General features: G+C 42.2%; 1 protein-coding gene across 1 annotated transcript in view; it reads left to right on the top strand.

The window, feature by feature from the left end:
* LOC115467300 (activating signal cointegrator 1 complex subunit 3-like) overlaps window positions 1-27,503 on the top strand; it is a 689,265-nt gene that overhangs the window by 422,870 nt on the left and 238,892 nt on the right. Inside the window, 4 exon segments of the mRNA XM_030199160.1 lie at window positions 113-279; window positions 394-539; window positions 6,254-6,374; window positions 15,825-15,967. Coding sequence (XP_030055020.1) covers window positions 113-279; window positions 394-539; window positions 6,254-6,374; window positions 15,825-15,967 — 577 coding nt within the window.

Raw genomic sequence — 27,503 nt, 5'->3', positions numbered from 1 at the left:
TGCTGTAAATAATATCCACCGTAATCCCCTGGGGATGCTGTACATATGATAGATGAAGATAGTTATTTGGTATTATGCTAAATGACAGCAACGTTTTTCTCCCAACTTTTAGAGTGGTAGAGCTCACTGGTGATGTGACTCCTGACATGAGAGCGATCGCCCAAGCTGATCTTATTGTTACTACCCCGGAGAAGTGGGACGGCGTAAGCAGAAGTTGGCAAAACAGGAGCTACGTTCAGAAAGTTTCCATTCTAATCATAGATGAGATCCATCTGCTAGGTGAGCATCTCTGCCGTGGCCACAGATGTTGAAGGGGGAGGCCCCACTTCTTTGCTTGGTGTTTTCCGACTTTTGACCTCGCTGTATGATTAATGTACATTCCGTTTTTCCTAGGGGATGAGAGAGGCCCAGTGCTAGAGGTCATTGTGTCTCGAACCAATTTCATTTCTTCTCACACTGAAAGGACTGTAAGAGTAGTCGGTCTGTCCACAGCCTTGGCGAATGCTAAAGACCTTGCTGATTGGTTGGGAATTGGCCAGGTATGTGAAAAGTATGAGGCAGTGCTTCTTTGTGGCTAAAAAAAAAAAACAAAAAAACATAATTGAATGTGTGACATGACCTGTGTGGTAAAATAAGTCTTTTTTTTGACATTCAATACTTCAATTTTGCCTGGAGACCTTGTCATCAAATGTGCTTGCAGCCATCCCCTGATTTCAATTCAGCCTTATCAGAGAACAGATTTTAAAGGGTAATCTCCCTGCTGGTATAAAAGGGTTTATGCATTTGGTAAGAAGAAGATGCCGGGTCTAACCATATCAAAATGAAGTTCAGTATGCACAGTACTTTAATTTTCAGATTGTATTTCCCTTAAGGGTTATTTTTTTTTTTTTTGTTACATTTGTACCCTACTCTTTCCCACTCATGGCAGGCTCAATGCGGCTTACATGGGGCAATGGAGGGTTAAGTGACTTGCCCAGAGTCACAAGGAGCTGCCTGTGCCTGAAGTGGGAATCGAACTCAGTTCCCCAGGACCAAAGTCCACCACCCTAACCACTCTTAGGCCACTCCTCCACTGTTGCTACTATTTGAGATTTTACATGGAATGTCGCTATTCCACTAGAAGTCGGCCCTTGCAGATCACCAATATGGCCGCGCAGGCTTCTGCTTCTGTGAGTCTGACGTCCTGCACATACGTGCAGGACGTCAGACTCACAGAAACAGAAGCCTGCGCAGCCTTCTACATGGAATGTTGCTAGTGGAATAGCAACATTCCATGTAGAATCTCCAGTAGTAGCAACATTCCATGTAGAATCTCCAATAGTATCTATTTTATTTTTGTTACATTTGTACCCTGCGCTTTCCCACTCATGGCAGGCTCAATGCGGCTTACATGGGGCAATGGAGGGTTAAGTGACTTGCCCAGAGTCACAAGGAGCTGCCTGTGCCTGAAGTGCGAATCGAACTCAGTTCCCCAGGACCAAAGTCCACCACCCTAACCACTCTTAGGCTACTCCTCCACTGTTGCTACTATTTGAGATTCTACATGGAATGTCGCTATTCCACTAGAAGTCGGCCCTTGCAGATCACCAATGTGGCCGCGCAGGCTTCTGCTTCTGTGAGTCTGACATCCTGCACGTACGTGCAGGACGTCAGACTCACAGAAACAGAAGCCTGCGCAGCCTTCTACATGGAATGTTGCTAGTGGAATAGCAACATTCCATGTAGAATCTCCAGTAGTAGCAACATTCCATGTAGAATCTCCAATAGTAGCAACATTCCATGTAGAATCTCCAATAGTATCTATTTTATTTTTGTTACATTTGTACCCTGCGCTTTCCCACTCATGGCAGGCTCAATGCGGCTTACATGGGGCAATGGAGGGTTAAGTGACTTGCCCAGAGTCACAAGGAGCTGCCTGTGCCTGAAGTGCGAATCGAACTCAGTTCCCCAGGACCAAAGTCCACCACCCTAACCACTCTTAGGCTACTCCTCCACTGTTGCTACTATTTGAGATTCTACATGGAATGTCGCTATTCCACTAGAAGTCGGCCCTTGCAGATCACCAATGTGGCCGCGCAGGCTTCTGCTTCTGTGAGTCTGACATCCTGCACGTACGTGCAGGACGTCAGACTCACAGAAACAGAAGCCTGCGCAGCCTTCTACATGGAATGTTGCTAGTGGAATAGCAACATTCCATGTAGAATCTCCAGTAGTAGCAACATTCCATGTAGAATCTCCAATAGTAGCAACATTCCATGTAGAATCTCCAATAGTATCTATTTTATTTTTGTTACATTTGTACCCTGCGCTTTCCCACTCATGGCAGGCTCAATGCGGCTTACATGGGGCAATGGAGGGTTAAGTGACTTGCCCAGAGTCACAAGGAGCTCCCTGTGCCTGAAGTGGGAATCGAACTCAGTTCCTCAAGACCAGAGTCCACCACCCTAACCACTAGGCCACTCCTCCAGCATTCCAACACTCTTTTTTCTTGGGAGGGGGGTGTTTTTTGAGGGCGAGGTGAGTGCAATGTTTAAATACCCTTGAAAATGAAGCAAAAGTGACTATGATTCATTGGTGTCAAACTAGAAATGTAGAATATGGTGGCAAATAAAGAGAGTAAGATACATTTACTGAACCTGATTTGCTTCTTTTTGGAATGTGCAAGACCATAGTTCATGTCCATTTTCCTCTACTATTTTGCACTTATCTCATACTAACTTACACTCTGTTACCCTTTTAGCCTTGACTGGGAGGTTAATCCATGCCTTTATCATCCTTTCCTTGCGTAACTATCTTCTAATACTGTTCCTGATTCTCTGTCCTGTCATTCTAGAATTATTCTTTGCACTTAAAAGGTTTTTGTATGCCTTTGGGATATTCAAATATGTCTACGAAAACCCACCTCTCTCTCCTTTTCTTCAGTACTTAATTTTCCTTGCATAGAGTTTCTGCTTTAGTCTCTGTGCCAGAAGTATATACATAAGTACATAAATGTTGCCATACTGGGACAGACCGAAGGTCCATCGAGCCCAGCATCCTGTTTCCAACAGTGGCCAATCCAGGTCATAAGTACCTGGCAGAAACCCAAACAGTAGCAACATTCCATGTAGAACCCCAAAGAGTAGAAAGATTCTAGAATTCTAAAGAATAACAAGATTCCATGCAGAATTTCAAAGAGCATAGCAACATTCCATTTAGAACCCCAAAGAATAGCAAGATTCCATTCAGAATCCTAAGTACAAAAGTGTTGCCATACTGGGACAGACCAAAGGTCCATCGAGCCCAGCATCCTGTTTCCAACAGTGGCCAATCCAGGTCATAAGTACCTGGCAGAAACCCAAAGAGTAGCAACATTCCATGTAGAACCCCAAAGAATAGCAAGATTCTAGAATTCTAAACAATAACAAGATTCCATTCAGAATCCCAACCTTAACAGATGTTTTACCACCTTCAAATTATCAGATATAATCACCCTAAGTTCTTTCTCCTACTTTATCTACATCAGTATTTCATATGGCTCTCCTCTCTCCATACATGACTGCACTTTTTGCACTTGAAGCTTAATTGCCAGTCAATCATTTACGTGATCTTTTTTTTTTTTTTTAGATCACTTCTCAATCTGTCTGCTTAGTGGGTTGCACATTTTAGTGTTGAACAAAAAAGACAGTCTTTTCCTATTAAGTGATAGAAAATATTGAACAGAATTAACACTATCTCAGAACACCGAGGCACCCCACCCTCCTTTCATGAAGCATAGATCACATTTACATACACCTTCTTGTCTGTTATTCAGCCAGTTTCTAAGCCAGTCAACTAATTTGGGGCGTACCCCCTAGGCTTCTGAGCTTATTTATGGTATGCAGGAAAATGTCAGAAACTTTGCTGACACCCGAGCATACCACTAGTCACCCATTTAAAGAAACCGATCAGATTCTCCTTATCTCTATATATAAAAGGCACCACCAACGTTCTAAATGAAGCCTCCAGCTGGAAGTGTGAAGGGGGAGAGATATCCAGTTTCCCCATGACCATGAGTGTCTGCCCCGCCCTCGCTCTCTCTGTAACACAAACAGTGAAGGAAAACACAGCAAAGCACAAAATCAAATCACTCTCTCTGTAACAGTGAAGGACTCAGAGGGGGGAGGGGAGAGAGGGCAAAAGCCCTCACTATCTCTGTAACACAAACACAGCACAGCAGGAAACAACACTGAAGGACTCGACTCCGAGGGGGGAGGGGACAGACAGCACAGGGGAAGGGGCAGAGGGCAGGGACACACACACTCCCACATGCACACAGAAGAAAACCTTGCTAGCCCCCCGTTTCATTTGCATCAGAAACTGGGCTTTTTTACTAGTGGTTGAATAATTCTGCTTTGGATCCTACAGCCTTCTGGATTCAAGATACTTCGCTGTGCTTTCCTTTACAAGAGGCACCATTAATTTCCCTGCCATTGATGTAAAACAAACTAGTCTAGAGTTCTGAGCCTCCTATTCCCACTTTTATCTAAGGAGAGGACATCTTCCATTTTCTAGAACCATTCTCATTTCCGTAAATTGATATTCAGCTGTTATATCTTGCTCTCCACTATTTTCTGTATTTCTGCCCAGCTAATAAATTCTTCAGAGCACTTGTTTGTTAATTGTTTTTTTATAGAGTGTCATTAATATGTGCACTGCTTTAGAAGACAAGAGTCATAAGAATAGTCAAATTAACATAATTTATTTATTTATTAGGATATATTTACCACCTTTTTGAAGGAATTCACTCAAGGCGCTCTACAGTAAGAATAAATCAAACATGAGCAATAGGCAATTATAGCAGTAAAAATATTCAAATAACAATACAAAGTATGGCATAGTTACTACTTACAATGTCAACACAATATGTTATAGAACAATGGGTATAAGCAAAGATGGAACATATAGATAGGTAAGAGAGTAAGAAGAGTTAGAAAATAAAGTGACTAATTTAAAGAAAGTTGCACATGAGGTCGGAGAGATGATTAAATGTTATCTCAGCTAGGGTAGGAGTGGATAAACATGTCCTGCTGCAGTATGTGCAACCCGTGTCCTTGTGTGTTTGAGTAAGACTAGCAAGTTACTTACTTCTTCCATTAAAGGCCTGGTTGAAGATCCAAGCTTTCAACTTAACCTTTCAATGAGCTTCAATAATGGGTACAGAATGTATAAGGTCCATACTCAATTGGGCTTGCAGTCTAGGCCAACCTTTCTAAATGCATAATGTGATACTCTTCAGGTAGGCTCATACATATAGTGAGAAGTTTCAGTTCCTTACAAAATGGCAATGATACTTGAACTCTTCAGCTTGCCTCTTGTGGAGGGAGGTGATATATTATCAGGGCTTTTTTTGAGGGGGTACTTGGGGGTACTGAGTACCGGCACCTTTTCCTTTGTCTGCTAAAATTGACTCATGGTCACAGGGGTGTAGCCAGACACCCAGTTTTGGGTGGGTCTGGGCCCAAGATGGGTGGGCAGAACTCCGCCTTGTCCCACAAGTGATATGGTCTCACCCTCTCTCACCTGCATGCCATTTGGTCTCTCAAACATCCCCCTCCCCTGCATACCTTTGAAATAGCAGATTTTCACTGGCAGCGAGCAGCAACTAATACACACTCTTGATATTGGCCCCACAGCCTTCCCTCTGATACAACTTCCTCTTTCTGCATAGGCGGGAATACATCAGAGGGAAGGCAGTGGGGCGAGTGCGAGCAATATGTATCAGTTGCTACTCGCTGCAGTCAAACATCTGCTATTTACAAGGTATGCAGGAGGGACAGTTTTCGGCTGCTGGGGCTTGGGAATCCCTGCCAGTCACATCATAGGTGTGCTGCTACTGGGTGGGCCTGAGCTCAAAGTGGGTGGGCCTGGGCCCATCCGGGCCCACCCTTGGCTACGCCACTGCATGATGGTCCTCATATTTTAATGAAAGAGCTCAGGCTTTACATACAAATTCTGCCTTGTCATAGATTCTGTAACTGTTTGCAGGGGGCCTGGCTATTGTGGGGTGGGTCCCTCAATGATCATCCCAATCCTGAAGGGTGCCCTGGCATTTGAGTACCAGCACCTTTTTCGCTATAAAAAACGCGCTGTATATTATTCTCATTCATGGATAGAAGAAAACAAAAAAGTTTGATCTGTGAGAAGGTTTTCCTTATCTATGGAATTATTTGACCTTGGATCCCCCCTAACATCCTGGCTTTTCGGTCTAATAGTTTTTCTCTCTCTTCTTTAGATGGGTTTGTTCAACTTCCGACCGTCTGTGCGTCCAGTGCCCTTAGAGGTACACATTCATGGTTTCCCAGGCCAGCATTACTGTCCTCGAATGGCTAGCATGAATAAACCTGCCTTCCAGGGTAAGATGATCAGATTTCCATCAATGTACTATTTCATTGCTCTTTAGTTGTTACTTCATTGTCAAATAACTAGGGCTGCACATTTAACGCATTTTTAATGTGATTAACGCATTAAAATTTAAACTTGTTTTAATAAATTTAATGCATTAACCACATCAAGCTGCCTGCTCCTTATTCCGCTATCTTTCTCTCTCTCCCTCCCGGGTGTTCCTGCAGCTTTTCTTTCCTGCTGCCCCGTGTTCTCTCCTACCCCCACGCTCTGGCATCCTTTTCTCTCCTGCCACCCCATGATCTCCAGCATCTCATTCTCCCTCTCCCTCTCTACCGACCTGCTTTCTCTGACAAAACTTCCTGTTTCCTGTGGCAGGGCGCTAGAGAAGAAGGGATCCACCTAGAAACGAGCAGTGTGTGCTTATCACTTCCGTTTGTACAGACAAGTTCAGAGGGTTGCCAGGGGGAGGGGGGAGAGAATGAGATGCCAAAAAGTGTGGGCTGGTAGGAGAGAAAAGGCTGCCGAGCGCACCGTGGGGTGGGGGGGGGAGGGGAGGAGACAACACGAGGTAGCAGGAAAGAATAGGCTGCCAGAGCATGGGGGAGGGAGGTTATGAGATAACGCGGGGAAACAGAAAAGAAAAACTGCAGGAGTACCTGAGGAAGAGGGTAGGAGACAGAAATATGCCGGTTGGGTGTGGGGGTGCTGGGAGAGAACAAGATGACAGAGCACTGGGGGCAGCGGTAGGAGAGAAAAATATGCTGGTTGACGAGGCGGGGGAGGAGACTCAGACCAAAGCATCCTGTCTTCCCACTCGGTTGTATGTGAAAATGAGATGGTGCCCATGGAGTGGAGGAGAAGGGAAGAGAGAAGGGATGATATGGTGCCCATGGAGAGGAGGGGAAGAGAGAAGGGAGGAGATGGTGCTCATACAGGGGAGAGGAAGAGAAGAGATGGTGCCCATGAAGGGGAAGGGAGACTGGAGGAGATGGTGCCCATGGAGAGGAGGGGAAGAGAGAAGGGAGGAGATGGTGCTCATACAGGGGGAGGGGAAGAGAAGAGATGGTGCCCATGAAGAGGAAGGGAGACTGGAGGAGATGGTGCCCATGGATGAAGGGGAAGGGAGCAAAACGAGACAGACATTGGAAGGAAGAAAGATGGAAGAAAGTTGAATGTAAAAAATTTATATAGGGCAAGAAGTGCAGAAGAGAGGAGGAGAGAAAAGAACTAGCGAGGAGAGTGGAGGCCATGAAAACAGAGTTCAGTGCACAGACAGAGAAGAAGAACCAGAGACAGGGAACAAGATGATTAGAACAATGATTTTATGTTCAGTTTAGGAACTGAAATACGTCAGTTTTGAGAATTTACATCTGCTGTCTGTATTTAACACTGTACAGGTGGAAATGTGAGGAGGACACTTTACGCAATTAATCGTGCAATTAAAAAATGTAAGCAATGTGCAGCCCTACAAATAACATATCTTGTCTGGTACACGTAATGTTTGATCATCTGCGCTCTCTCTCTTTCTCTCCCTCTCTCTCTCCCCCTCACTTTTTCCTAACTCCAATGTGAAACTGTGATCCTGGAGGTCTGCAAACTAGTCTGGTTTTCAGAATATCTTTCATGAATATGTATAAATATGTTAGCGTATGTGGAGGTGGTGCATCTAAATATTTCTCATGCATATGCATTTGGGACGTCCTGAAAGTCTAAGCACTTTGTGACCCTGTAGGATTGCAGTTTGACACCTCAATTGATGTTTCATAGGATTAGGGCTTCTCCGTTTCAGAAAAAAATATATAAAATGGCCTATTTGAGGATCAATAAAATTCATTCATACATGAGTTAGTTTTATTCAATTTAGATATATGATATGTTTCAAGTATGTCTGTGCATTATTAAATGCAAGTCTTCCCTAATGATGTATTTCCAAAGGATATATAGTAAAATAGTAGATGACGGCAGAAAAAGACCTGCACGGTCCATCCAGTCTGCCCAACAAGGTAAACTCATATGTGCTACTTTGTGTGTATACCTTACCTTGATTTGTACCTGTCCTCTTCAGGGCACAGACCATATAAGTCTGCCCAGCACTATCCCCGCCTCCCAACCACCAGCCCCGCCTCCCAACCACCGGCTCTGGCACAGACCATATAAGTCTGCCCAGCACTATCCCCGCCTCCCAACCACTAGTCCCGCCTCCCACCACCGGCTCTGGCACAGACCATATGAGTCTGCCCAGCACTATCCCCGTCTCCCAACCACCAGCCCCGCCTCCCGATCTCGACTAAGCTCCTGAGGATCCATTCCTTCTGCACAGGATTCCTTTATGCTTATCCCACGCATGTTTGAATTCTGTTACCATTTTCATTTCCACCACCTCCCGCGGAAGAGCATTCTAAGCATCCACTACTCTCTCCGTGAAAAAATACTTCCTGACATTTTTCTTGAGTCTGCCCCCCTTCAATCTCATTTCATGTCCTCTCGTTCTACCTCCTTCGCATCTCCGGAAAAGGTTCGTTTGCGGATTAATACCTTTCAAATATTTGAACGTCTGTATCATATCACCCCTGTTTCTCCTTTCCTCCAGAGTATACATGTTTAGTTCAGCAAATCTCTCCTCGTACGTCTTGTACCGCAAATCCCATACCATTCTCATAGCTTTTCTTTGCACCGCTTCAATTCTTTTTACATTCTTAGCAAGATACGGCCTCCAAAACTGAACACAATACTCCAGGTGGGGCCTCACCAACGACTTATACAGGGGCATCAACACCCCCTTTCTTCTGCTGGTCACACCTCTCTCTATACAGCCTAACAACCTTCTAGTTACAGCCACCACCTTGTCACACTGTTTTGTCGCCTTCAGATCCTCAGATACTATCACCCCAAGATCCCTCTCCCCGTCCGTACCTATCAGACTCTCCCCGCCTAACACATATGTCTCCTGTGGATTTCTATTCCCTAAGTGCATCACTTTGCATTTCTTCGCATTGAATTTTAATTGCCAAACCTTAGACCATACTTCTAGCTTCCTCAGATCCTTTTTCATGTTTTCCAGTCCCTCCCGGGTGTCCACTCTGTTACAGATCTTAGTATCATCCGCAAATAGGCAAACTTTACCTTCTAACCCTTCGGCAATGTCACTCACAAATATATTGAACAGAATTGGTCCCAGCACCGATCCCTGAGGCACACCACTACTCACCTTTCCCTCCGAGCAAATTCCATTCACCACCACCCTCTGGCGTCTGTCCGTCAACCAGTTCCTAATCCAGTTCACCACTTCGGGTCCTACCTTCAACCCATCCAGTTTATTTAAGAGCCTCCTGTGGGGAACCGTGTCAAAAGCTTTGCTGAAATCTAAGTAGATTACGTCCATAGCTCGTCCCTGATTCAATTCTCCTGTCACCCAATCAAAGAACTCAATGAGATTCGTTTGGCACGATTTCCCTTTGGTAAAACCATGTTGTCTCGGATCTTGCAACTTATTGGCTTCCAGGAAATTCACTATCTTTTCTTTCAGCATGGCTTCCATTACTTTTCCAATAACCGAAGTGAGGCTTACCGACCTGTAGTTTCCAGCTTCTTCCCTATCACCACTTTTGTATCTAAGCTGTTAAAAAAGAATACATTGTACACAGTTGAAAGTTATTAATGTCTGGAAAATTAAAAACTGAGGTCCCCTTTTACTAAGCTGCGTAAGAGTCTACATGCGCCCAATACACGCCAAAATGGAGTTACTGCCCAGCTACCGCATGGCTCTTGAGTTAATTTCATTTTTGGCGCGCGTCCGATATGTGAGGGCAAAAAAATAATTTTTATTTTCGGACACACGTCAAGTGGCATTTGACGCGCGTAGGTCATTACCACCCGGTTACCGTGTGAGACTTTACCGCTAGGCACGGCAATTTTGATTTTGCCACACGTCCATCCATTTTCGTAAAAAATTTTTAAAAAGGCTTTTTTACAGGAGCATTGAAAAATGGGTCGGTGCGCACCCAAAACCTGCGTCTACACTACCACAAGCCATTTTTCAGCGCGCTTTAGTAAAAGGACCTCTGAATAAGAATAAAGCTTAAAGAAAAACATGCCAAACCTAAGTTGCAAATCAAGTTAACTGCATAATTCTGGTCCCATGGCCAAAAAACATTTGAAAGCTACTGTCTTCAGGTGGGAGGAGCGGCTTCACACAAGAACGGCAAGCTGGGCAGATTTCAAAACAGTCGTCATGTTTTATGAAAACATGTTTTGTCTGGTTGCATTAGGAGTATTTATTATAGCAATTAAAAAGAAGTCCCCAAATAAATTTTGTAACATGAACTGCTGCTGATTGTGAAGTGACAGTTGCGGGGTGACTTTCTAGCTGCTTTAATTAGCCTTATGACAGAAGCTAAGTATTGATTGTGAACTAGAGACTCATCTTGGCAGTTCTGATTATTTACACCTCCACAGAAGCATTGTTGGAAAACACTAATGAACAATAAATCAGTCTTGCACTGTATAGCCACACCTGTTCCTAAAGCAACAAGAATCCATTAGATGTCAGGCGTCAGGAAATCACTTTGTGTCTGTTTATTCACTGTACTGGATTGTTTAGACGCATTTTGCGGTCAAATAGGAAAAGTTTCTGTGGGATTTCTACAGTCCTTCGAATAGTTTGCAGTTTTCCTGCTCGTTTTTGTCATTAGATGATGCCACTGGGATTTACAGTTTAAATCAGAAATCTGCATATTGCCTTCTTCAGGATGGACTGCTGTCCCATGGGGAATGGAAGGATATCAGAGAAGATATGCATGCTTTTAGGGTATGCGGTCTGAGCACTGCTTGCATTTTCTTAAATTCAAATACATTAGCAAAGGAAACAAGAACAATACTAGAAACAAGAGATACAGTTAGTTGCCAGAAATCATTCATAAATTATTATTATTATTATTTATTATTATTTATTGCATTTGTATCCCACATTTTCCCACCTATTTGCAGGCTCAATGTGGCTTACAGAATTTGGTAAGCATTCCATGATATCAGATACAATTAGTAAGGTACAACGATTAAGTGAGGGAAGAAAGAAGGAAGGTGTTAGGCAGGATAGAAGGTGGACTTTAATAACTGGGTGAATTGGTGAGGTAATTTTGTAAGGCTATGAGTTCTCTTTGTAGGCCTTGTTGAAGAGATGTGTCTTCAAAGATTTGCGGAAGTTGGTTATTTCGTCAATAGCTTTCAGGTCTGTAGGTAATGCATTCCACAACTGCGTGCTCATGTAAGAGAAGGTGGTGGCATGTATCAGCTTGTATTTTAGTCCTTTACAGCTGGGGAAGTGCAGATTGAGAAATTTGCGGGATGATCTTATGGCGTTTCTGGGAGGCAGGTCCACAAGGTTTAGCATGTAGATTGGGGCGTCTGTGGATGATTTTGTGTACAGTCGTGCATATCTTGAATGCAACTACAACATATGAAAACGTCCAGTCGGAATGTAAATCACTGCTTTGCAGTTTTGTACACACTACATTTTTAGTGACAGTTTAGAAAGAAGTATAGACATTAAAAATAAGCAGTTAATTCTAACCAGTTAACTTTGCCTTGGTTATTCAGCTGCAGCTAATGAACAAAAATTATGTTTCTGGTTAAATCAAACCATAGGTGCCTGGTATAAGCTGCTTGGGGAAAAAGGCATCAGAACAGAGGTTCTCTCTCTGTCAAACTTCTCCTATCCATCACCTCTAAATTGTCTACAGTGTGGCAGGAGCTTGCTTTTTCACTCTCGCAATTCTGTCTGTCCTCTACCTGCTCTGGCTTTCAGTACTATGTGGCTTTTGAAATTGGAAAGTGCATAATTTTCCTGAGGTCAGATACATGCATGCTTTTGAAAATCCTGCTCTGGCCGTGCCTTTGGGATTATCTCCTCAAACAGTGAGTCAAGTTGCACACATACAGACTGGAGGAGTAGCCTAGCTGTAACTGTAGGGGCCTGAGAACCTGGGGAACTGGCTTCAATTCCCACTGCAGCTCCTTGTGACTCTGGGCAAGTCACTTAACCCTTCATTGCCCCTGGTACAAAATAAGTACCTGAATATATGTAAACTGCTTTGAATGTAGTTGCAAAAACCTCAGAAAGGCGGTATATCAAGTCCCATTTCCCTTTCCCTAATGACATCACAATATCAGAAGTGAGCCAAGTATTGGGCAATCAAGCCATTGTGACATCACTGATGAGGTTGGCTCAGGCATTGGTGGAATGAGGCATTATGACATCACAGTGTCAGCTCCGGTGGAGGAGTAGCCTAGTGGTTAGTGCAGTGGACTTTGATCCTGGGGAACTGAGCTCAATTCCCACTGCAGCTCCTTGTGACTCTGGGCAAGTCACTTAACCCTCCATTGCCCCTGGTACAAAATAAGTACCTGTATCTAATATGTAAACCACTTTGATTGTAACCACAGAAAGGCGGTATATCGTCCCATCCCCTTTCCTCTTCCATATAAGTGGTGGTAGAATCACACCATCTGGTGATCAGTGGATGCCAGAACATCATCCACTATAACATCAGAAATACTCTCCCCATTCGTAAGCAGTTATGACCCCATCTTGTGTGGGTTCTATTACCAACTGCTGGAACAGTTCTCCCCGTTGAGAATCCAGGATCTCCCTACTTCAATATGAACCCCCCCCCCCCCCCCCCCAACAGAGACAGCCTAGTCCAGCATACTGAAATCACCTATTATTAGTACTTCCCTTTCATAGCTATATTGTGGCTCTCTTCAATTAAATCTCTGACTACTACTTCTGTCTGTGAAAGGAGACTAATGTAAATACATTTTCCATTCCTTCTTTCCAGATTCTCTTCCTTACCCTGTAAGTCCTGCAGTTCTGTCACTTTGATATTCCATCTGATTTTCAGATCGCGGGCTGTTTCCGGTGACCAGCATTGAATATTCGGTTTAACATTGGTTGGTCCAAAGTTAAACCGAAGAGCCGGTGGTGGGAGACGGGGATAGTTCTGGGCAGACTTCTACGGTCTGTGCCCTGAAAATGGCTGATACAAATCAAGACGCAGTTTGTGATATCCCAAGATAATCCTGATGTATGTTTTTTAAATAGGAGGAAAAAACCTCAAATTAAAAGGGAACAATCCGTCGTTAGATCACTAACATAAGGGAGGACCCTTAAATCATCACGGGTAAAAACCTCCTTCTTTTAATCTGGCAACTGCTCAATACTTAAATAATTTTTGACAACTGCTCAATGCTTATATGTATGATTCTTTACAAGCTTTGAGCAGTCATCAAAAATTATAATAACAGAAGCAGAAGCCTGCGCGGCCACATTGGTGATCTGCAAGAGCTGACTTCTACATGGAATGTTGCTAGTGGAATAGCAACATTCCATGTAGAATCTCAAATAGTAGCAACAGTGGAGGAGTGGCCTAGTGGTTAGGGTGGTGGACTTTGGTCCTGGGGAACTGAGGAACTGAGTTCAATTCCCACTTCAGGCACAGGCAGCAGCTCCTTGTGACTCTGGGCAAGTCACTTAACCCTCCATTGCCCCATGTAAGCCACATTGAGCCTGCCATGAGTGGGAAAGCGCAGGGTACAAATGTAACAAAAATAAAATAAATGCCTAATCTCTGCAACACAACCAAACTAAAGCACGTAATGGACATAACACAACTCTTCCGTTCTCCGATTCCCTAATGTGGCTGTGCCATATGAACTTGATCTTACCCTGTATTTGTTCACACCAGAGCCTGCAAAGGCCTCTCCGGTACTATGTAAGCCACATTGAGCCTACAAATAGGTGGAAAAATGTGGGATACAAATGTAACAAATAAATAAATAAATCCTCTTTATTGTGGTGTCTCATCTGGGCCGCAGAGACACTTGCAGTTTTTACAAAACACAGCAGCCAGATTGATCTTTGTATTGAATAAGTTTGATAGAATGTCTTTGTTTGCAACTAACTACTAATCAAACATATGAATAGCAAGTGACTGACTCACCTGCAAATGCACACTAGAGACTTCCCTCTCTGTCCCGCCCTCGCGTCAATACGTGATGATGTCAGAGGCTGGAACAGAGAGGGAAACGGAGTCGAACTGTTGGAGGCTGCCGCTGGAGCCTGGAAACGAACATCGCGCGCACCAACCTCCACCCTCTCCCCGTCGCCACTCCCTCCCCCCCTCCGTATCAGGCCCCCTGTACTGACCTGACAGCGCCTCTCACCTCCATGTGGAAGCGCTGCAGGCAGCAGCAGAGCGATCTGCTGCTGCCTGTAGCGCTTTCACACGGAGGTGAGAGGCGCTGTCAGGTCAGTGCAGGGGGCCCTGCACAGAGGGGGGAGGGAGCAGCGGCGAGAAGGGTAGCTGGAAATCTCGCCCGTTTTAACGGGCTTAACGGCTAGTCATTTTATAAAGTGCTACTAGATGTACGCAGTGCTGTGCACATTATATGCAGGTACTTTCTCTGTCCCTAGAGGGCTCACAATCTAAGTTGGTTTTTTGGAGGTTTTGTTTTTTGTTCCTGGTTTTGAGAGACTTACATTGGTTGACTGTAGAAAAACATGTACGGTTTAAAATTATTACCCTGATGTACAAATCTATATATGGATTAAATTCTGAGGGAGTGGAAGAACTATTAGCTGTGTCATCTCAAAGTCGTCAACTATGCTTTTCTGGGACATTACATTTAGGTTTCCCTCCTTTTAAAAATGTACGTTATACTTTATTTTCAGTTCAAGGAGCTAAATTTTGGAATAACACCAACATCTTTTTGCACTGCTTTAAGTAAGATCTTCCTCTTTAGCTGTTATTTTTAGCAGGCCTAATATGCACACACTAGTGTATCTCATAAGTCCCACAGTGTCACCGGGCGGAAGAGCCAGTTGGCTGACAGTGAAATACTATTTTAAGATCCAGTTGCATTTCCCTTCCTGTTGTCCTGTCCCTTGTTATCTTCCCCCTTTCCAAATTGTTCCATCTTGACCTTCCAAGTATTTATGTGCAATCATAATATTAAACACCTATTTTCCAAGATAACAATTTATAGTTTTCATTTCTCGAATGAATAATGTATAGGGTTTTGATGTGCTTTTTCCTCACTTTGCAGTGCTCCACGTAATATGGCATGACCAAAACTGTTCACCATGTTCCAGATGTACTCTCACTGTGATTTTGTACAGCTGAGTTGTAAAGCATCTTCGTAAATGAAATAGCTGCAGACTGACTTTAACAGCTTATTTTAAAAATCCTTCCCTGTTTGGGTAGAAGCATAAACCATAAGGGGGCAATTGTCTTTAGGTATTTAATGCCCTGTATATCATATTTCATCCCCTGCGACAGCTAACATTCCAGTTGAACCAATGTTTGCATAATGTATATAAATACATGAAATTTAGCCCATGTTTGTATAATATATATATAATGCATGCAGTTTATATAGACAGAATCTTATTTATTTAACAGCTATTCGGAGCCATTCCCCGGCCAAGCCTGTGCTCATCTTTGTATCATCTAGACGGCAGACTCGGCTCACCGCTCTGGAATTGATTGCCTTTTTAGCAACTGAGGATGATCCAAAACAGTGGCTGAATATGGATGAAAGAGAGGTAAACGGAGTGCCGCAGCTTGATGTGTTACTTCTTATATATCGATTTCAGTGTCATTGGATGTAGCTTGTGATCATGCCTTGGAATAAGCTTTCAATGAAAACAACACAATCTCTTTGCAGTTCATGAGTTCAGCTCTACAGCCCAACTTTTGGCTCTGAAAAACTGATAAAGCGGAAAACAGAACCATATATATTTTTTAAGTTTATGGAACTATAACATCACATGACCTCAAGTTTTCAGAGTCAAATAAAATTCTCTCTCTGTCCAGCCATATAAACCTGTTTCAGTGTTTAGCAGTAGAGAGGTGTGGTAGCCGTGTTAGTCCACTCTTAAAGGTTATCAGTAGAAATCAAACAAAATAAAACATGGAAAAGAAAATAAGATGATACCTTTTTTATTGGACATAACTTAATACATTTCTTGATTAGCTTTCGAAGGTCGCCCTTCTTCCTCAGATCGGAAATAAGCAAATGTGCTAGCTGACAGTGTATATAAGTGAAAACATTCAAGCATTACTATGACAGTCTGACAGGGTGGGAGGATGGGGGTGGGTCGGAGGTATGCATGGGGACATCAAAGCATATCATTGATATTCTAACAGGATGGGTGTTGGTAGGTGAGAGGAGGGTGATAAACAGAGAAATACAGCTTTATGGTTATTTCCGATCTGACGAAGGTTATCAAAAGAAATAAAAAAAAATAAAACATGGATCTGACGAAGAAGGGCAACCTTCGAAAGCTAATCAAGAAATGTATTAAGTTATGTCCAATAAAAAAGGTATCATCTTATTTTCTTTTCCATGTTTTATTTTGTTTGATTTCTAGTGATCAGCAGCAAACAGAACATATGGGTTGTGCTCATTTGCTGCTTATAAATATCTCTTGAAAAAAAAAACATGGGTACTACCGATCAACACAAAATCTTTTTATACATATTATCTAAAATGTTTTAAATGGTAAATGAAGATCATTAGAGCAAAGCCATTGTTTCCATCTGTGGCCAGAGCTTAACATTAAATGACATAACTGTTAGTTGCAGTGAATCATTTCCTTTAGCTCTTAAAGCCGTCGTTGATATTCCAAAGTGCAAAATATGTGTTAAGTGTGATAACTGTTCAGAAAATAATGTTCTAAAAAGTAAAATGTTGATCTGATAAAACCCATTGAAGCCCACTCAAATAAAATCAGAAAAGAACTTATCTGTCCAGAACGCCCAACTAATTCAAATCCTGGTTGCTCAAAATGGTGCATAAAAAGGTATAATAGGATTAACTCAGGAAACATACTTAGGGGCTCATTTTCGAAAGAGAAAAACATTTAAAAAGTGGCATAAATTGGCATTTGTATGTTTTGCTTGTCAAAACGTTAAAATCACTATTTTCAAAACCCATTTTTAAATGTTTTGGTATGCAGTTCGTCGGCAGTGCGTTCAAATCACAAGGGAGCATGTTGGGGATGGAATTTGGGCATTCCTAAGACTTGGACGTTTTTCTGCCGTAATGGAACAAAGCTTAAACATTTTGGTCTAGACCTGTTTTTATCATGACGCCTATGTTTACTAAGGTGCGCTATAGGTAAATGGTTTACGCGCATTAAATGCTAACGCGCCGATAGAAATGTATAGGCGTGTTAGCGTGTAACGTGCCTTAAATGTAAGGGCGCGTTAGAAATGCTAACGCACTTTAGCAAGCATACCCCTAAGTCAGAAAAAGGTGCCCTAAATGACTAGATGACTACTGGAAGGACAAAGGCATGACCCCTCTTACTTCCCAAGTGGTCACTGACCCCCCCCCCAAACCCCAAAGATGTGAAAGAAACAGTACATACCGGCCCTTATGACAGCCTCAGATGTTATAGCCAGTTCTATTAGTGCATCAAATAGGTCCCTGGAGTAGCCTAGTGGTCGGTGCAGTGCACTGTAGAGAAGGGGATCCAGGCCCATATTCCATTTTAAGTGTTACACTTGTGGTGGAAAGTGTGAGCTCCCCAAAACCCACCAAAAACCTACTGTACCCACATATAGTTGACATCTGCAGCCATAAGAGGTATTGTAGTGGTGTATATTTGGGTACAGTAGGCTTTTTTTAGTGGGTGTTAGGTGGCTCCACCATACAATATAAGGGAGCAACAGTGAGATATAGACCTGGGACCTTATATGTAAAGTCCACTTCAGTGCTCCCTAGGGTGCCCCCACTACTCTGCTGGGACATCTATGTGGCCAGTCTGCTAAGAATGCTGGCTCCTCCTGCATCTCAGTGGCTTGATTTTGTGCGTTTTTCACTTGAAAATGTTTCCCTCTAAAATGGTCCAAAAGGTAAACACAATAAGTATAGCAATATCTAGAAAAAGGCCATTTTCGAAACAAAAAGATAAACCTTTTTCACTTAAAAATAATCATTCCGCCACTTGAATTTTAGACGTTTTGAGCAAAACTTCCAAAGTTGGATTTAAACGTCATATTATTATTATTAGCATTTGTATAGTACTACCATACGCACGCAGCGCTGAACACCTGACACAAAGAGACAGTCCCTGCTCAAAAGAGCTTACAATCTAAGTAATACAGACAAACAAGATGGTTACGGGTGAGGGAAGTAATGGGTGAGAAGGGAGGAAGGGACAAGGGGAGGGCAATTGTGGCTAGGAGCTAAAAGCAGCCGTGAAAAGGTGGGTTTTCAGCATAGATTTGAAAACAGGTAGAGATGGAGCTAGACGTATAGGTCCAGGAAGTCTATTCCAGGCATAAGGTGCCGCGAGAGAAAAGGAGCGAAGCCTGGAGTTAGCAGTGGAGGAGAAGGAGGACGACAAGAGAGATTTGTCAAACGAGCGGAGTTCACGGGGAGGAATGTAGGGAGAGATGAGAGTGGAGAGGTAATGGGGGGCTTCAGAGTGGATGCATTTATAGGTCAGTATGAGAATGCGGAAGCGGACAGGGAGCCAGTGAAGTGACTTGAGGAGCGGGCTAGTATGGGTATAACGATTCTGGCAGAAAACAAGTTGTGCCGCAGAATTTTGGACAGATTGGAGAGGAGAGAGATGGCTGAGCGAAAGACCAGTGAGAAGTAAATTGCAATAGTCCAAGCGAGAGGCGACAAGGGTGTGGACAAGGGTTCTGGCAGCGTATTCAGAAGGGAAGGGGCGAATTTTGCTAATATTGTAGATAAAATGCCCCTCATAATATACTGAAATTCACTTTTTCATATTGCAGTAAATATCCAGTAGTTTGGGGCTTGTCAAACGCTTAGTATGCTAAAGAGAAAATTTGGAAGAAAAACCTACAGATATCCAGACATTAAAAAAAATATCACAGGTTAAATAAACTTAAGATTAATATAATTTATCCAATATGAAAAAAAACTTTGGTCCACTGCATAACTGTTTAAGAGATACTGTCATTTGTTGAATCCTCCTTTTTCAGCTGAAGAATCCTCATTTTTCAGGTAGGAAAAAAGGGGCAGAGTAAGCCTAGTGGTTAGTGCAGTGGACTTTGATCCTGGGGAACTGAGTTCGATTCCCACTGCAGCTCCTTGTGACTCTGGGCAAGTCACTTAACCCTCCATTGCCCCTGGTACAAAATAAGTACCTGAATATATGTAAACCGCTTTGAATGTAGTTGCAAAATACCTCAGAATGTGGTATATCAAGTCCCATTTCCCTTTCCCTCTCATCCCCTTCTACTACTACTACTATTAAACATTTCTATAGCGCTACTAGACTTACGCAGCGCTGTACAAATTAACATGAAAAGACAGTCCCTGCTCAACAGAGCTTACAATCTAAATTGGACAGACGAACAGATAGCTAGGGGTGGGGAAATTGCAGTGGTAGGGATGATAAGTGAGGGTGTTGAGTAAGAGAGTCATGGTTAGGAGTCGAAAGCAGTAGCAAAGAGGTGGGCTTTAAGCCTAGACTTGAAGACAGCCAGAGACTGAGCCTGACGTACTGGCTCAGGGAGTCTATTCCAGGCATAGGGAGCAGCGAGATAGAAGGAACGGAGCCGGGAGTTAGCAGTGGGGGAGAAGGGGGACGACAGGAGACATTTACCCAGCAAACCACATCTTCTCCATCATGCTTCTTTCCCTCCCTTTCATCTACCTGGTCTGACTTCAACTTGCCCACCTCCCTCTCCGTCAGATTTCTTATTTTTGCTGCGGTTTTGAAATAATCTGGAGCTTAATCAGAAACTGGAAAACCAAGGCCCTGCCTCCTGAAGTGATAAAGATGTCAGTGGAAGTGTGATGTGATGGAAAAAAATACATTTTTTTAGTTGTTTCGCAAGAAGCAACATCGTTTATTGTTAAGGCTTTCTGTCTGTCTGTCCATCTCAATGCATGCATTCGTATGGCTGGAATTTACTTACTGTATACATATGTGGAATGCAGCCCAAATAAATCACAGCATGTGGAGAGCTCAGGTCCCACTTATCCATACAGAGGAGATAGCAGCAGGCAGAGAACCCGGGCCCTACCTACTAAAGCAGAGGGAATGTCAGTGGCAGTGAGCGGAATAGAAAGTGGAAAGCCCAGACCCCACCTGCTGAGGTAGAGGAGATAGCAGCATCAATGATTGGCAAGGGAAATGGGAAGCAGATGCCCTGCCTACGTATCGGTAGAAAGGGGAGGTGCAGCAGATGGGGAGCCCAAGTGCTGAAGTGGACAAGACGTCAGCAGTTTTGAGTGGAAGGTGGACAGCCTGGGCCCCATCTGTAAGAGCAGAGCAGATACCAGGGAATCTGTTCAGCATAAGTAGGCAGGGAGCCTGGGACCTGCCAGCTGAAAAGCAAGAGTAGATAGATGAAAGATGTGGATAGGGAGAGAGGAAGCAAAAGATAAAGGGAATGATTGGGGAAGGTTAGAGAAAAGAATGGTAGGCGATGAAGGAATTGAAGGGAAGGAGAAGCCAGAAACCATTGTCAAGTTTACAGTACTGTTTAATAGCATTGAGGTTTGGTTAGCGGCATATCGAGTGATTTTGAGTGTGAAAAAAACAGTGGCCTGTTGGATAAATGGTGGCTGGGACAGTTCTGGCTCTTTGGTCACTTTATTGGGGCAGTCTTTACCGGTGGTGCAATCAGTTGAGTATTTTAGGGGTGATGATTGGTGATAAGCTCTTTTTCACTGATCAGGTCAATGGGATAGTATTCCATGGTTATATGATGCTTCGGAAGTTGAGTGGTTTGGTGGACTGCGAGTGGTACTTTTGCATGCTCTGTTTATGACTTAATTGGACTGACTATATCAATGCAGTATTGACTGGTATTTCCCAAATGGATTTGTGAAGATTGCAGAAAGTCAAGACATGGCGATTTTGCCTTCTTGGGGGGGGGGGGGGTGCGTAAATATGAGCATGTAACCTCATTGCACCAATTACATCATTGGTTTTAATTATTACTCATAATAATGTATTTTTTTTTTATTTAAATAAATTTCAATATATTTTACAAGAAAAATCTTGAACAGAAAAAAAACAATGTCACAGCAATCAACAAAGGGTATCATAAATGAAAAAGAGAAAAAAAATAAACAATTTTAATACAACCACCCCCTTTATATAATCCAAAGAAACAATTATAGGTATTATATATATTCCATATACTGTAAGTGACAATTTTTATTTTTATTTATTATTTATTTATTGCATTTGTATCCCACATTTTCCCACCTTTTTGCGGGTTCAGTGTGGCTTACAATATGAGTTGAATGTTGGAAATACAATTTGTTACAGATAGTTATGGATTACATTGTGCAGAGTTATGCGAAACAATTGAGGTGTTGTTAAGGAATGTAATAATGGAACATAGACATTGCAACTTTGGAAGGAAACAATGGGAGCTTAGAGGGCGATAAAAAGGCATGAAGGCGTATGGTATATATCTTTCTGTGAGTAAAGGTATGAGTGATGTGATAATACGGGAATGAGAGTTCAGAGGTGAATGTATGATGCATTAGTGAGCAGTAAGTGTGGACTTTATGTGTTTTGTTTCTTTCCGTAAATTTTTTCGAAAAGATGGGTCTTCAATAATCTGCGGAAGGAAGCTTGCTCATTGGTTGTTCTTATGTTGCGCGGCAGTGTATTCCAAAACTGCGTGCTCATGTGAGAAAAGGTTGACGCATGTAGCACTTTGTGAGGCATGGCACAATTCAAGGAACCATGAAAGAAATATAGTGGATGATCAACCCCAAGTATTTACAAAATTACGGAGTAGATATTATAGGAGCTGATAACAGAGGGAGTGAGATAAGGGCCTGTTTAGAGTCCACAAAAGACACCAAATGAACCATTTCGAAGAAAACATATTTAACTGTAATTTAATCACACATTTGCACGGAAAATTTAGCCAGAAGGTTCCCCCTAGCTGAAGAACACGTGGACATAATTTCAAGAAGGATTGACTACTTTGCTGAGTTTGTCTAGATACATCAGGAAAAACTAATTTTATGATTCAAAAAAAGTTCTTGTCTATGACGAAAAAAAGTCTTCAAAATCCAATCATGATCTGGTTGTAAAACAAAATCTACTATTAAAGTAGCAGTTTAAACTCCAAAGAAGGAAAGCCTTTTTGGCATTGAAAGCTAGAACTCTTGAAATAGGTGCTAAATTCTTTCTTGCTTACCCCTGTAAATGTATTGTCAAATTAGGACAGGTTAAATACATCTTTTATGCATTGGATCATCTAAAATCATTTCTGGACTCAAAGCAACTGAAATAACATCAAAATATATAATGGGAATATTATGCCAAACTGTTACGAGATAATTGTATACTAAAATCTTCCCTAATTCATACTCCCCCCCCCCACCCCACCCCCCACCCCACCCCCGTTTTCTTCTTTTTTTCTTTAATGAGGTCTAAGGAAGCAGAACTATGTTTCAAATGATTTTTATTAATGAAGCATAACCTTAAAACATGTTTAAACTTTTCAACATTAGCAATATACATTTGTTTATGGACACAACTTCTACTTCTATTCAACTTCATTTTTCAATTTACAACTCACAAAGAAACTCCAGACCGCCCAAAACACAGCAGCCAGACTGATATTTGGTAAAACACATTTTGAAAGTGCTAAACCCCTCCGAGAAAAACTGCATTGGCGCCCAATCAAAGAATGTATTACCTTCAAAATCTGCACCCTGGTCCACAAAATTATCTACGACGAAGTCCCAGAATACATGACAGACCTCAAAAATCTACCAACCAGAAACAGAACCGGATCATCACAAACATACCTAAACCTACACTACCCAAATTTCAAAGGACTCAAATACAAAACAACCTATGCATCCAACTTCTCCTATATAAGTACACAATTATGCAACGCACTGCCAAAAGCTGTGAAAACAATCTATGACCATCTAAACTTCAGGAAATCTCTAAAAACCAACCTGTTCAAAAAGACTTACCCTACCGACCCAACATAAATGCCTACACCCAGCAACACAGCAAAACCAATGATCGTACTGGATAATATTCAACCTTCCCTCTCTTCGACCCCTATGGTACCTTATTCGACAACAACATAACCTTGTATTTGTTTTTTTACCGGACTTGGCGAACGCCTTTACGGTACTATGTAAGCCACATTGAGCCCGCAAATAGGTGGGAAAGTGTGGGATACAAATGTAATAAATAAAATTATAAAACCTGACTTTTCTTGAAACATCTTTGTTGGTTGATGTGCTTCTGTTTTTGTTGCTTATCTGTCTTATTAAGCATTTCGAGATAGTACATTATTGGCATCATGATACTTTATCATCAGGACTAGTTTGTATCTTTGTACAATAGAAATTATTTCAATCATCAGTGCATTGCAGTAGTTATAAAAATGAACAGAAGTATAGAAGATATTAAAGCAGGAGTGACGAGCCTAGACTCTACATAGTAATATAGATCCCATCTAGAATACTGTGTTCTGATATGATCTTTTCTATAAAGAAAATACATTGACATATGTAGCCCACAGGTTCTTAGGACTGCTTAGTGGTAGGTCTCATAAGCCTTTGAGTAAATATTGCCTGTAATAGCCTAAAACTGAGAAAAGATTGTCAGTGTGTATTTCTGAAAATATACTGCTGCCTAGAAAGACAAACTTATAGAAACTGGCAACGGGGAAAGATCTGTGGATACTGAGAACTTGGAGTATTTTAATTGTTTTTATGTTTGATTTAATTATATATTAGAATTTTGAATTTGACTACTTGTGAATCTTTGAGGGGTCCTTTTTAAAAATTTTGCTGAAAATGGACGTGCAGCAAAATAAAAATTGGTGCATGTCCATTTTGGGTCTGAGACCTTACCGCAAACCATTGACCTAGTGGTAAAGTCTCACGCGGTAACCGGGCAGTCATTGTCTACGTGTGTCAAATGCCTCGCGCTAGAAAATAAAAAATATTTTCCAGACGCGCGTAGTGGACGTGCGCCAAAATTGAAATTACAGCAAGGGCCACGCGGTAACTGGGCCATAACTCCAATTTGCCGTGTGTTGGGCGTGCGTAGGCGCCTACATGGCTTAGTAAAAGGGCCCCATAGTGTGTAAGGCCTACTGAACCTGGATTGTCTTGAGCTCTAATTTGAAGAGGCAAGTAATTCAATATAAAATACTCCCTGATTTTAGAACTCCTTTTTCACTGATGAAATGCTTTATACTTTGCAATATTTTTCCTTTTGTGAAATTTCAGTGTTACCTTCTCCTTCAGAGTAAATATAATCACACAATATTCGTTTATTTATTTTTAGGCCACTTTTCTATCCCAACTGGGGTCGTCCAAAGCAGTTTACAATCGTTACACAAAAACAAAACATAGAGATACCATAGAGCAAAGTAAATTTACTTTTGTATTTTCTCCCCACCTTATCTCCCTCTTATTTGCAGAGTATGTATTCTGCCTAGTAAAAGATAAATTAAAACAGAGAAGTTTTGGGGTTTGTTTTAGGATGAATTGTGAAACGTTAACAAATGAGTATATTTAATGGTTCATCTATCCTTAAGTGAACCAAATCAGTGAGGTCCCTGTTTGAGCTGAGCTCTCATTCATGGAATTAATATTTTGTGGGAAATGGGGGGAGGGGACAGACAGACTGACCGACCGACCAGAGCCATTTTGGACAATGAGAAGGCAGAAGCCCAAAGCACTTCATCAATCATGGTCAAAATTATTGAATATAAACAATCTTCAAAATATGCAAATGTAGCAAACATATAAATCAATACGATTAATCAATAAAATATGATTAATGAAAATATCCACAATACTTAAATAATAAAAACAAACAATTAAACTTTAAATATGGCACTATAAGGCCCTTTTATCAAGCTGCATTAAGCAGCTAACTTCGGGTTTTTCTACGGGGTATACAGTAGAACAACCCCATCTACTGTCTCCTGCATTGAAAAGGCAGACGCTGCATAAAATCCCTGCGTTAGCTGTCTAACACAGGAAGTGGGTGGGCTCTGGGTGTGACATGGGCAAGTGGAGGAGTGGCTGGCTGTGACGGCTTACGCAAAGATTGGTACCATGTGCTAGCTCTTAGGAATTCCAATAGTGCACATCAACTTACCACCATCTCAAGAGGAAACGTAAGTGCAGCTGCACTACCGGCTGTGCGGTAGTGGAGCAAGTAACAGGAGATGCGGTGGCATAGCCCCCCCCCCCCCCCCAAAGCATTACACCCCACACCCTCTAATGCAGGCCCCAGCCTCCAATCCCATCTCCTCCCTGTCCGATCACATGCTGTACTCTTTGATACACGCCTTGCCTCCAATTTCTCCTCCCTCCCATCTCCCCGAACACACCCTACACCCTCTAATACACCCCAGACCCTCCCAGTCAATTACCAATTCTGGGCTCTGATCCCCTGAATCATCAATCCCTCTCCCATCAAAAGCTCTGTCCCCGACAGCAAACCAGTCCCCCCAAACCCCCATCCTACCTCTATGCCCTGAATCCCCCTACTGGAGCTAATCTGGGAGTCAGAAGTAGTGGCACAATGGAACAAGTTGGTATCAATCCTTCTCTGGTGCATCCTGGGTGGCACCTGATTCCTGAATGGTGCCACATTTTATCCAATTTAGTTTAATCCAATATTTGGAAATTAAGAGTAAAAGTGGACTACTGTTAAGGTGTGTTATTTTACTGTTAATCCCACTTATTAGCAACTGGGTCTCATTGCATAATATGGGATCTGCACTAAAATAGCACAAGTTAGTGGTAAAATAACACACCTTAAGGGTAACCTATATTGATAATTGCACCTCTTAATTGGTTATGTTTATACAATCAGATATTCTCAGTTAAAGTAACTTGGATAACTTAGCTGGGCAGCCTTAGGCCAGGTGCTTCTGAGACTCGCTTTAACCAGATAGCATTGCTGTTCAGCGTTATGCTTTTAAAAATGATGTGGTAAGTTTTAGCGTGCCTTAATACCTTCCCATATATAACCGGTTACCTTCCAAGCGTATTTATTCAAGTAACTCCTGAGTTTTACCTGGACAGATTCTTGGTCTTTTAGCTTTATAATATACAGCCTGTTTTTGTTACTGAATTTTTCCCTCAAGCTGGCCCTCCCTTCTGCCAAGTCTGGTTCCTGAAAGCAGTCCATGCCAACCCCAGCTGCCTCCTCCAAGCATGCTCTGGTCCCTTTTTCCTGCACAATCCCCTGATGGTGCCAAAATACACACCAGTACAAAACACACATTCAAATGGTAATTCAAAAGGACACAGTAAACAACTGCCAAAGCATTGGACTTGACCTAAATACTGACCAACTGAATGTGTAAAAACTAAAATGAAAATAACGACATTACTTACCTTTCAGTTTCACCTCATTGGGTTTCCTTCCTTTCTGCAAATCACATATGCTTTCTTTAATTCACGGGAGCCCATGTGAACCTTTTCTGTGGCCTTTTTATTAAATCATCAGTCACCTGAAAAGGCTCTGACAGCTAGGCTTGCTAATTCAACAGTTTCTGGCGAATAAACACGTCTTCGTGAGCCAATAAAAGGCTTGAATTCTTACCCCAACTCATAAATAAAAAAAAAACTTTGTGTAAAAATGCACTGTACATGTGAAACCTTTAGCCTGCAACTGCTTTCCACTAACACATGCATCCTTATAACATCTGTGTCCTGTTAGAATACACCTTTAACAAATCCGTAACGCAGCTACTTTGAGGGGGGGGAGCAGGAGGGGTTGTGCCTGCACGTAACTGTGTCCTTGAAAAGCATTCATAAAATGGGTTGTAACTTTCAAACGAAAAGATAAAGAAGAATAATGAACATAAATGGATGTAAAAAAGAAACAACCCTTAGTTTCTTCTAGGCATTCTACCTTGAGAATTCTGATAAAAACATAAGGTCATCCTATTGTTAAAAGCCTTTTTTATCCTTCCTGTATTAAATGCACAGATGTGAGAAACTCATCTTAAAATAGAGCCCAGAAATGTGGGAGTAAGAAAAAGAGCATTTGGGGTTTTTTTGTTGCTGTCCTTTAAATCAAATAACCCCCTTCCTCCTGGGTTTCAATTTCACGGCCG

The sequence above is a fragment of the Microcaecilia unicolor genome, chromosome 3, assembly GCF_901765095.1.
Source record: "Microcaecilia unicolor chromosome 3, aMicUni1.1, whole genome shotgun sequence".
Classification (NCBI taxonomy): Eukaryota; Metazoa; Chordata; class Amphibia; order Gymnophiona; family Siphonopidae; genus Microcaecilia; species Microcaecilia unicolor.
Note: the sequence above shows the minus strand (reverse complement) of the source record. Positions and strands in the feature narration are given on the sequence as shown.